The sequence below is a fragment of the Mastomys coucha genome, unplaced genomic scaffold (genome assembly GCF_008632895.1).
Source record: "Mastomys coucha isolate ucsf_1 unplaced genomic scaffold, UCSF_Mcou_1 pScaffold14, whole genome shotgun sequence".
NCBI classification, from domain to species: domain Eukaryota; kingdom Metazoa; phylum Chordata; class Mammalia; order Rodentia; family Muridae; genus Mastomys; species Mastomys coucha.
In genome coordinates this window covers 132,551,565-132,563,679 of record NW_022196896.1, presented here as the reverse complement: position 1 = coordinate 132,563,679, position 12,115 = coordinate 132,551,565, and the positions used below count along the sequence as shown (strand labels likewise).

Here is a 12,115-nt window from a genome sequence, read left to right as displayed (position 1 = left end):
CTCCACACCTTGTCCACTAAAATTACTTTTATGGACTGTGATAAAGTGACCTCCCGTTAGCTCTTCCGAAGGATTTGTCTTCACTTGTACAGTAGTACTCTTTTGCCCGAATCTTTATTGTTTTCTGAATCGGAAATGATTGTAAGTAAACTTCCACATTTCTCGTGGTCTGTCTTGGAAATTTGCTAGAGTGAATTCACCTTCGAGTCCTCCTTTTCCTTCTGAGGAATTCTTCCTTCCCAACGAACTCAGACGGACGTCATGCCTTCCTCTTGAAAGGCTCATTAGCGCTTTTCTTCTAATGTTTCATAATTAAGCAGGATATTTGTTCTGGATTTCTAAGCCTCATAATTTCCTTATTGTAGACTGTAGGTTGAATTACATCAAATGATCACCCAGTGTTTATTGAGATGAATGTCTGAACTGTAGACTCTCCAACTGCAGATGGAAGATATTTTAATTGTATCTGTACTGAACATGCACAGATGTTTTCTCTTGTCATTCTTGTCTCAGCAGTGTGACAGCTGAGCTGCACAGGGTAGCAGCTATTCACATAGCGCTTACATTGTGAGGTACTGTACCCAAAGCAGGAGGGTTCAGATACAAATGCTATGCTGTTGATAGCTGCAGGAGTTCTGGGAGCCAAACCCTGCCCAAGGATCACTGGGACAGGCAGAATTACTTTATTCTCACTTTGATCCCCGGTTGTAGCGGGAGTCTGTTGCTTTGCTTTGTTTTGTTGTTTCCCAGTGACCTAAAATATCCCACTAGGCTCCACTCATCACAGTGTCTACCACCTGCCAATAGTTCTAAGTAAAAGACCAAGACATGGGCATTTGGAAGATGCATCATATTAAAACCAGACCCATGGTGGTCTCTATGCTGTAGTGACAGGTTTTAGAGCTACCAGAAATGTTACTGATGCTGAACTTCATGACCCTAGACCTGTCTTTACATCTAGAAATTGCAGCATACAGGCATCTGCATTTCAGGACTTGGCCATCTATTTTCATGTAGTTTGTATCATTAAGAGGCCCATGGCCCTGTGAAGGTTCTATGCCCCCATGTAGGGGAATGCTAGGGCCAGGAAGAGGGAGAGGGTGGGTTGGTGAGCAGGGGGAGGGTTTGTTTTTGTTTTTCTTTTTTTCTTTTTTCTTTTCGGAGAGGAAACTGGGAAAGGAGATATCATATGACATGTAAATAAAGAAAATATCTAATAAAAATACATAAATAAATAAATAAATAAATGAGATTTACATGTCATTTGAAATCAAGCAGGAATCAAAAGAAACTGTGAGGCTGAGAATCTGAGACTTGCTTGTGCAACCTGCTGCATGTGATGCAGGATCTTTCATCAAGCAGGTGTTCAATAATTGCTAAACAAATATATGAATAAAAGACATGGAATCATGATCTGTGGGAGAAAAGGATGGATTTTCTGTGTGAATTGCTTATAAAAAGCTTCCTAGGATGGCAGCTTCTTGAAGTCACACATTGGCAGATGATAACTCTACATTAGAATTTAGAGTTTTGCATACAAATTTTTGGTAGAATCTCGTCTCTTTCTGTCTCACTTTGTCTCATCTCTCCCCTCCTCTTCCTCTTCCCCCTCCTCTTCTTCCTCCTCTTCCTCCTCCTCCTCCTCCTTCTTCTTCTTCTTCTTCCTCTCCTCCTCCCTCTCTCTGCCTCTCCCCCTCTCCCTCCCCCTCTCACCCTCTTCCTCTCCCCTTCTTCCTCTCCCCCTCTCTCTTTTATTGGTACCCTTCCAGACATGAACATAAACTCACTTTGTAAAACTCAGCCTCTAATGGAACAAGCTATGTCACAGGGTTTCTGTGAGGAAGGAACCAGATTAAGAATGGAGACTTGATTATAAAAGATCATTTCTTAATTTGCAATTTTGTTGGTGTTACTGTTTTTGTGTTTATTTTGAGACAGGATCTTACTATGTAAACCAGGCTACCCTGAAACTTACTATGTAGATCAGACTGACCTGGAACCCTCTGTGTAAACATGGATGGCTTGGAGCCCTCTAGGTAGATTAGACTGGTAGAACTCCCTTTGTAGACCAGCCTGGCCTTGAACTCAGTATTTAGACCAGGCTGGCCTAGAATCTGCTGTGACCTGGCATGATAGTTAACTCTTCTGTTAGTTGTTCTTCCTCTGTATTTCACAGTAGGAGAATTGATATGCTGGTTTTAGCACTATGACTGTAATTGAAACAATGTCTCCAGATTAGCAGATGTAATTATCAAATACATATCAACAGGCATTCTAATTGCTCCATCTTTGCAGAAGCAGCTAAATAGATGAGTGAGAAGTTAGAGTTAGTTATGAGTACTGCAGCAGAGTTCCTTTGAGAAACTTGGGCAAGCGGCACCCATCTAAACTGACTGTGGGGGCTATTGTGAACATTGCAAACCATTTGTGAGACCGACCAAGAACTGTATTTGTGAAAAAGACTCATACATTACAGAAGATAAATCTGATTGAGATGAGAGGTCAGGCTGGAGAGATGGCTCAGTTGTTGAAAGCTAGGATTCCAATCAAGCATCTAAGAGATTAAGGGTCAGTGTATTTGTAATAAGCGTTGTTGCTCCTCTCCTTGCTTGGCAGTCAATACTTGAGGCTATCCCGGATATTGCCGTTCACACCAATGGATCCTCAGATGCTGAGCAGTCGGTTCAGAGCTCCTTGACTGGTGAGTGGCATGTCCCCTGGTGAGACTGTGCTGTCCCCCGGTGAGTCCATGCTGTCTCCTGGTGAGACAATGCTGCTCCCTGGTGAAACTATTGCTTGCCTTCTTTGGGTTTGACATTCAATGCAGTTAGCAGTTAGTTTTGTTTTTAGTATTTAATTTAACACATCCACTTTTAACACTGACTGTGTTAACACCTTAAATGTATACGTAGTACTTATGTGTTACATCATAAATGTATATGTAGTATTTATGTGTAACACTATAAATGTTTGCATAGTCCTTATGTGTGGGGATGCTTGTGTGGGCTACACAGGTGTGGGTAATGTTTGGAGGATACATTGTATAAGTACACTGGATAGTGTGTGCATCCCGCTGAACCTATCTAAGTCCTAAGCACATCCCATCATTTACCACATTCTTTCTGATGAAGTTTTTAAGTTCCTTTCTTGCACCTTTTTGAATTGTGTAGCACATAATTGTTATAGTTGGTCGCCATGCTTGGCAATGGGCCCTCAGAACGTTTCAGTCTTGTCTAACTGTGCTCTGCTGTTCATCCACACGTCTCTCCCCATCTTCGCCTCTATTCTGCCTGATGTGTTATGATTCTGTTGCTTCCAGCACTCCCTCCCTCCCTCACCTTCAGGCAGCCTCTTTTGTCACCACAGACAATGTTAACTCAGCTAAATGGGAAGCGAAGCCTTCCTTCACTTCCAACAAGTAAGGTAAGAGATTATCACTCGGGCAGTGGCTTTGACTTAGGCCTCCCCATAAGCTCCATGATGTGTCCAGATATTATAAGGAGGCTTCGAAGCTGCCTCGTCCAAGGCTTTCAGTTACTGAGGAAGTGTGTGTTGAACTTGAGCAGCTTCTGATGCACAGGCTGACGCAGCTGACTCTTCTCTGAACTTCCGACACTTGAGAGGATGCTCAGAATGGAATCCTCCTAAGCCCAGGGCCGGGCCTGAGTCCATGCCTTCTGGATTCCTGTCTTTTGAGAAGTGTACATTCTCTCCTGAGAGAAGCACAGCCTACACATTCACCATCCACATCCAAATGCAAAGAGGAGTTGCTGAAAGCATCCCAGAATTGATCGTGGTGATGGCTGCCCAGCTGTGACCTGCCACAATCCATCGACTCATCCATCAAATGAAGACTTGACTGATGTGCCAATTGTTTTTCAATAATGTTAACACCGGAAACAAAATAACCGAGAGGAAAGACTTGCCAGAAATGTCTTCCCATCAGTCTGTTCACTACCTGGGGTCTAGTTGTAATCATACCATCATAAACAGACACCCCCTTGAGTGGCCCAGTGCCTTGGGGAATCTGCCTGCTGGGTTGCTGCTCTCCAAAGACTCTATTCTTCCTTCCCGAGTGCAGAGCACAGACCTCTGCAGAGTCAAGCGTCCTGACCCACCTTCCCTCTGCCGCTGTCTAACTCCTCTGCAGCCCTTTGCTGTGTTCCAGCTCCTGCTCAGACTCTAAATTGTAAGGCGTCCATTTATAAGCTTTCCACCCGGATTTAACATTGAAGCAAGCAGCTCTTTTATTAATCTTACTGATTAATTCCAACTTTTGTTATTCTGTTCTTCTTGACCTTTAGTCAGGAAAAGTGTTTGTAATCAAATGATTCTTTACTTTGCACATAAAAACATTTGCCAGGCAGTGAGACAAGGCATTGCGCTGAAATCCGACTCAGAAGTCAGAGTTTTGTGTTGGACAAATGGTTTGGGCCAAGAAATCATTTACCTTAACTTGCAGCCTAGCTTGAGAAAGGCAGCTGTGGAACATTTCTGTCACGTGGCCCAGTCAGGCGCTGCTTAATGTGCGCTGTGCAAAGGCTAGGCCAATATCAAATTATAGAAATCCAGAATAAGTTCCCCTGCATACCCAGCAGTCAGTTCACACTGGATAATCTTAAAAGGTGAACATTTGTGCTTGTGAGAGTAGAGGGGAGTTTTTTAACATCAGAGGAACATGGAGCTGTGCACTCTTCCAGGTTTAGCCTCTAATCCTTCAAAACATTCATAACTCGTAAGAGTTTAAAATGTTCAAACTTGGATTGGACAGTTGTTTCTGATACCAGTAGAAATGTGTCCATAGTGAAGATGAGAGCAATGCCATGTGACATGGGGAGCTAGGCTCTTTTCCCAGATTTCAGTACCCCAGCATACCTTGTAAATATTGCTAGTTGGTTTTGCGGCAAATGGCTTAAGGATGTACTGCATTTCTTGTCTCTTGTTTTAATTAGATGATGATTATCTAGAGAAGAACATCCCACCAGAGGCTGAAGAGCTCTCCTTTGAGGTGTCTTACTCAGAAATGGTGACAGAGACCTCACACAGAAGTAAATGGAAGAAGTCGGACATTAAGAAAGACGACTGTGTCTTACCTGTGAGTAAGCCCTCTGCGGTCAGTCCAGTAACTTCCTGAGAAAGCTTCTGAACCGATGGGAGGAGGACCCGTTTGCTTTTCTGTATGTGTAAGGGAACCGGGAGGCCAGGCACCAGCACTGTGTGTCCCCTGGGCTATGCCCAGATGTGTTGTGTTATGTGTATGTACCATGCATAGTCCTGATTACAGGACAGCGGTATGGACAGGCCTTGTAAGAAGGCCGTTGTTGGGCTGTGGGGATGGTGCAGTGGGTAAAAGCGCTTGCCAGGAAAGCATCACGACTGGGATTCTAAACCTCCAGTACCCACGTGAAGATGTGCACGGTAGAGCTCAACTATAATCGCAGAGCTCCCTGCTGAGATGCATGCCAGGGTTCAGAGGAGTTCAGGGTCCAGCTTCCCAAAGATTATAAGGCAGCTAGTGTCAAATTCTCAGCGGCCAACGCTGAGGACAGCCCCTGCCAAATAGGATGAGAGGCAAGGACTGACTCTGATGCCTACATGCCTCCTATGACAAGCCTGCCTATGCTTACACATAGACATGTGCACATACACATAAACACGTTAAGATGGAAAAGGGGGAGAAGGAAGAGGAGGCTTCTGTCACAGCTGTGGTCGGGCTCTGGCCACAGCCTTGACAGCTAAGCTTTCCCACCCTTCAGCGTGCAGGTTTGTCTCTACTTAGCAATAGCCTTGGTCTTCAGGTATTCTTAAACATCTACTCACTGCCTCTTAGGCCCAGGTCACTCTTTATAGCTATTATTCCAGTAGGTTTTGTTGCGAAGTTTAGAGTATCCTAGTTTCATTTGGTTTTAAAAATTAAACATCTTCGCTGCATCTTTTAGAAATTTATTGTTCAGAAGACAAGATTTGGGTTGACCGAGACGGGGGACCTGTCTGCCGAAGATGTGAAGAAAATTCGACATCTCTCTCTGATTGAGCTGACGGCCTTCTTCGATGCTTTTGGGATACAACTGAAGAGAAACAAAACAGAGAAAGTGAGAGGCCGAGGTAACTAAGAGGTCAGGCTGCCAGCCTCAGGGCCGCCCTGGTACACGAGGGTATGTTCCTGACTCTTGTGTTTTCTTCCTCCCTTGGCTCTGTTCTCCACAGACAGCGGAATTTTTGGAGTGCCACTTACAGTCCTCCTGGACAATGACCGGAAGAAGGACCCTGCAGTGAAAGTTCCCCTGGTGTTACAAAAAGTGAGTCCTGCGCAAAAGACCAGGGAGACAGTGAGCTCAGTGGATACTATCTCTTGGAGTTAAAGATGGTGGAGCCCTATTGAGGTCTGACCATTGCTTTTAACAGAGGGCGGCGTTTCAGACACATGAATCTCGAGGGACAAGCCTAGGAAACCTTCCCACCTCGGGAGCTGTTGCTGCATGCCTCTGAAGCTTGTTACATTGTTCCACCATAAGATGTCAGGGGTGGACACAAGTGTTCTGTCTTCTAGTTGGTTTGCCAGAAGCTGCTTGTGTAAATGTGTGTGTTTACATAGATTTGCATGTATGTACATGGATTCACATAGGTTTATATGGATTTTTTTTTAATCAGGATAGGGTCTCACTATGTTGACCTGGCTATCCTGGAACTCACAGAGATCCTCCTGCCTCTGCCTACCAAGTGCTAGGATTAAAGGCATACCCACTATGCTTAGCTGTTTGCATGTATTTTTGATTATTCTCTTTAAAGACGTGATTGTTAATAGTCTATTGGCTGAACATACAAGTGCTTTGTGAGATATATCAAAAGCTATTTTTTTCAAATGGGTGTGTGCAATCACTTTATGGACTTTTAAAACTCACATCAAGTTAATAAAGTCAAAAATTAAATATATATATATTATTTAAATAAAATATATTGAGGTAGAAAATATATTGGGCATTTAGATATCAGAATGTATCAGTTTTCCAAATCTAATGTCAAATTTTAAATACATATACTTGATAAAAATAATTATTTTTTCACCTAGAAAGCCAAATTATTATTAATGTTGTTATTATCTTTACTTATTCACTTTACATCCTGATCACTGCCCCCCTCGCAGTCACCCCCACCCACAATCCTTCACCCCATGCCCTCTCCCCAAGGATCTTTTTCAATGATATCTCAACTGCTATATCTAGACATCTCTATGATTGCTAAATAACTGGTTTACGTTTTTAAAAATCTAAGTTTCTTTTTAATTATGTGTGTGTGTGTGTGTATGTGTGTGTGTCTGTGTGTCTGTGTGTATGCACACATATGAGTGAGGCCCTGAGAGGATGAGATGATGATGTCAGATCCCCTGGTGCTGATGCACAGGCAGTGGTGAGCCTCCCTGTGAGGATACTGCCAATTGAACTTGGGACCTCTGCGTGAGCAGTGTCTGCTCTTCACCGCTGAGCTGTCTCTCCTGTCCCACAGCTGATTTACTTTTAAGTTGTGGGTTTTAAATATAAGTAGCAACTCGACTTACCCAAGTCTGCACTTACTCAACAGTGACGCCCGGTGGCACACTTAACACCCCAGGCCTTCATCACAGACCTTGCTGAATTTTAAATGGTTTGTAAAGGATGCATAAAACCCTAGCTGGGGAAACAGATTTGCTTTACCCACAGGAACAGTTCTGCATCCGCCCTCTTCTCCTCTTGTAAGTGGCTTCCGTTGCCTCAGCCTGAGCTCCTTCCTCAAGTCTGGTGATCAATTAATTGGCCAGTGAAGGAGCAGGGAGATTAATTGGCCAGTGAAGGAGCAGGGAGGGCACGGTGACAGCCAGAAGATGCTGGCGTCCTCTGTGCACCGGGGCCTTCTGTGGGGAGTCTCCCCAGGGGAAGGGCTGTACCAAGGATGTCATATCCTGTGTAGTCAGCATGGAGAGGCCCAAGGGACACTTTTAATCTCCTTGCAAACACGGCAACTGGGGCAGAGGAGGATGAGCTAACTGGTACACAGCGCATGCCCAGTCAGTAGTCCTTGTGAGTGCGTGCGCAGCCCGGAGTCCTTGTCAAGGTGCTGCCCTTCCTCCTCGGAAATTAAAGCACAAATGACGTGCTTTGTCCTAAATGTCAAGGATGGATGTTGGGGAAATCAACCCTTTAACAACCCACAGCAATTCAGCACAAGCTTATATGACATAGGTGCAAAACCCAGCCCTGTCCTCCGCCTCCTCAGCGGGGGAGGGTAGTACAGCTCAGAGTTGAGAGGGTAGTGGGAAGGCCATCTGCACTGCCATCCTATCGTGTCTTCACCGCCATCAACACCATCACCATCATCGCCACCGATACCATGAGTATTTAAGGGAGCAGTTAATTCTTACCCTTCTAAGTCCTTAGTACTCTAGAATTCTTAGTTATTAGTCAGGTCCTTTGCAACCAATGAGGGTAGATTTAGATTGAGAGATTGAGAGCAGGCAAGGTAGTGTGGCTGTATAGTGTGCACACGGTGTGATTTAGCACTTGTTCCTATTGGCTGGTCTGCATAAGAGATATGATAGTCATATTTGAAAGAGTCAGGTTAGAAGAATGTCACAGTAGATAAGACAACATACCCAAAAGAGTGCATGGGTAAGAGTTCATGTTGGAAAGTTCCGGCACAGATCTAAATGGAGAATTCATTTGCTGGCAAACTGGAAGAGGTGTTGACCTTTTTGAGTAGTGATTAGTATTTCAGACATCATCTGTGTATCAGGTTCATAGGCACTGTTAGCCTACTGATTATTTAGAATTATTTATTATTCTCATTATTATTAGAATGTTTGTCATCCTACAGAGATAACTTAGTTTGTGTAATTTATTGTTGATTTCTAGTTTTTTCAGAAAGTCGAGGAGTCAGGTCTGGAATCCGAAGGAATTTTTCGACTCTCTGGATGTACTGCCAAAGTCAAGGTACTCAGTGTTCTCTCTCTCTTCCTAGATAAAGATGGGAGCTAGTCTTAGTATTCAGTGTCCCAGGGCCGGTGAAACATTTATAAAATAAAGTATTTGGTTGGAGGCCTGCTTACAGTTTCAGAGGGTGAGTCCGTTGTCATCATGGTGGGGGCAGATTGGAGACATGGCAAGAGCATGGGAGCGCAATGGTGCTCAGGATGCTACAGTGGTTGCTAAATGCTTCATTGTAATCAGAAAGAAGGCAGAGAGAAGAAGGAAATGGGTCTAGCACCCCCAGTGATACACTTCCTCCATCAAGACCACACCTACTCCATGAGGCCACACCTCCTTCATAAGACCCCACCTCCTAACCCTTCACTAATTAAGCCACTTCCTGATGACTAAGTGTTCAAATATATGAGCCTATGGGGAACATTCTTACTTAAACCACCACGACTGAGCAACCCAGTTCATCAACACTGTTGCTTGTCTTCAGTCTGGTGTTTGAAATGCCTGGATCTGTTTAGGGGATCAACTGTCTCGGCTTCTTTGGCCTTTGGCCTACTGGCTTTTACATTGCTGCTAATTGCTCTCAGCTTAGGCACATCCTTAAGTTCTTCTTTTGGTCGGATTTTGTCCTAGGATTCCTAGCAGTGCTCCTAACGCAGCTCTGAAATCCAATTCCATTTATGGTAATGTCAGCATCTACATAAAACCCCAGGGCAGCACTGTGAATCCCTTTGCTCTGCCTTTTTATACCCACACAGAGGTAAGCTCTACAGAGCAGTTAAGAGTCCTGGAAGAGAAAAACTTTTCTAGTAAAACATTTCTCTGTGCTTCCTTTTGGCACACACAATGAGAAGTCCATGCCCACCATTTTGTCACCCCAATCTGTGGATAGCCAATGATGGGTCACCCCAATCTGTGGACAGCCAATGATGGCCCTTGAGAAGAATGTACAAGTGGTGGCAAAGAAATGGTTGTGATAAGCCTGTGAAAGAAAAGGCACAGAGGCGGAGAGGCATCCCTTCGTTAATTCACTTAAGTATACACTTAGGAGAGTCTATTCCTATGAGAAGAAGGGTCAAGATAGAAAGGTGGAAACGTGGTACTTCTTGAGTGGAAAGAAACCGAGTAAGCTGTATCTATTGGCTCCTCCAGAGCCACAATGGACTGGTTGGTGATGGAAGAGAGGCAGTAGGACATAGGCTTGTCACTTCGTCCTAATAGGGGAGCCCTACACTGGGCAAAATGGGGCAAGTCTGGGCCATCTGCCTGCACAGCCACAGCCACAGGCTAGCACAGGTTCTGGGCCTGACCAGCTGAGGGAATCAGCCACCTGAAGCTCTTGGAAATGAATGTGTCAAGTTCTCATCTGAAGTGCTGTCTGGAGCTAGGCAGGTGGGAAGTTATGGCTCCACTCATCGAGTCTCATCTGGAAGGCAGATAGCTTCCCAGCAGTTCCGAAAGTGAGCTTGTTTCGATTTATCATGTTCCGTTTCCCTCTGGGGAAAGCACACAGTAATGAGGATAAAGCGTGGACTGCTTTGGTTGTCTGAAGTTGTCAGCCGAGTCAGAGACTCGAAAGAGAGCCAGAGTCAGGTTTCCCCACCAGAGTCAAACTCCATGCCTCTAAGCCCCTCTCTGTCAAACTCCATGCCTCTAAGCCCCTCTGTGCAGAGCCACTGTGAAGGGAAACGTTCCTTATGTGCCCCAAGTATGATGTGAGAGTGGAAGTTACTTTTCTTCGTCTACCCTTTGTGTGAAAACTGCTAACCAAAGGCCGATCACCCTTCAGCCTGTTCACAGACACGTAAATTCCCAAACCAAATTTAGGGCAAAGTCTTTTTTTCCCTTACTAAGTTTGATGTTGTGTCAGTCGGTTTATTCTGCCGCTTGTTAGTCCACAAATGCAATCCAGATGTTTTCCTAGTTCTGGCTTTAGGAAAGCATGGAAGAAATCCGAGCCAGTGAGCAGAAACTGGCTAAACGCTGTGCTTAGAGAGACAGTGGTCATGATACATTTCCCAGGCCTTCAATTCTCCTTTATTCAAACCTTCAGTACCTGCTTGTTAAGTTTTTTGCTTTGTTTTCTCATCCCTGAAGTACATTTCCTACAGATCATGCTTGGGGAAAGGCAGTTTTAAAAAGCCATTATAATTATTCTTGATTTGAGCCAAGTAAATGACAGTAATCGTTTGGGGGGAATGCTGCTTTTGAGTGGTCCAACTTTAGCTATTGAATGGTCCAGTTTTAGCTATTGAGTGGTCCAGCCTTAGCTATTGAGTGGTCCAGCCTTAGCTATTGAGTGCTCCAGCCTTTGCTATTGAGTGGTCCAGCCTTAGCTTTGCATTCTAGATGATTAGTGGGCCTGGCAGGAAGAGAGGAAGCTGCTTGCCTAGAGTAAAATGAGGGCATTTCTGCAAAGCCAGCTTCCAAATTTGAGGCCCACAGATCATTTGGAACCAATTTGATGCTTTGGAATGCTCAGTGATTTTCTTTTCAAAACATCACAGAGATTTGAGCCAAATGCTGGGAACGTGTTGTATGGAAGAAGGCAAACAGACATGTCAGCTCTCCTTTCCTCTGCTGCCCGCTGTTCTGGGGTTGACTGCTCCGCTGCTCTGCTGCCCGTTGTTCTGGGGTTGGCTGCTCTGCTGCCCGTTGTTCTGGGGTTGGCTGCTCCGCTGCCCGTTGTTCTGGGGTTGGCTGCTCTGCTGCCCGCTGTTCTGGGGTTGGCTGCTCTATTGCCCGATGTTCTGGGGTTGGCTGCTCTACTGCCCGCTGTTCTGGGGTTGGCTGCTCCGCTGCCCATTGTTCTGGGGTTGGCTGCTCTGCTGCCCGCTGTTCTGGGGTTGGCTGCTCCGCTGACCATTGTTCTGGGGTTGGCTGCTCTGCTGCCCATTGTTCTGGGGTTGGCTGCTCCGCTGCCCATTGTTCTGGGGTTGGCTGTTCTGCTGCCCGCTGTTCTGGGGTTGGCTGCTCTGCTGCCCGTTGTTCTGGGGTTGGCTGCTCTGCTGCCCATTGTTCTGGAGTTGGCTGCTCCGCTGCCCATTGTTCTGGGGTTGGCTGCTCCGCTGCCCGTTGTTCTGGGGTTGGCTACTCTGCTGCCCGTTGTTCTGGGGTTGGCTGCTCTGCTGCCCGCTGTTCTGGGGTTGGCTGCTCCGCTG

At 45.3% G+C, this 12,115-nt stretch overlaps 1 protein-coding gene across 4 annotated transcripts in view; it reads left to right on the top strand.

Moving 5' to 3' along the window:
* The window catches only part of Arhgap28 (Rho GTPase activating protein 28), a 173,841-nt gene that overhangs the window by 140,763 nt on the left and 20,963 nt on the right, over positions 1-12,115 (top strand). For all 4 annotated transcript variants that reach the window (XM_031368647.1, XM_031368650.1, XM_031368649.1 and 1 more), the window contains exons 6-10: positions 2,617-2,701; positions 4,953-5,095; positions 5,940-6,105; positions 6,208-6,299; positions 8,886-8,963. In XM_031368647.1, the coding sequence (XP_031224507.1) occupies positions 2,617-2,701; positions 4,953-5,095; positions 5,940-6,105; positions 6,208-6,299; positions 8,886-8,963 (564 nt within the window). The remainder of the gene's footprint in view (positions 1-2,616; positions 2,702-4,952; positions 5,096-5,939; positions 6,106-6,207; positions 6,300-8,885; positions 8,964-12,115) is intronic.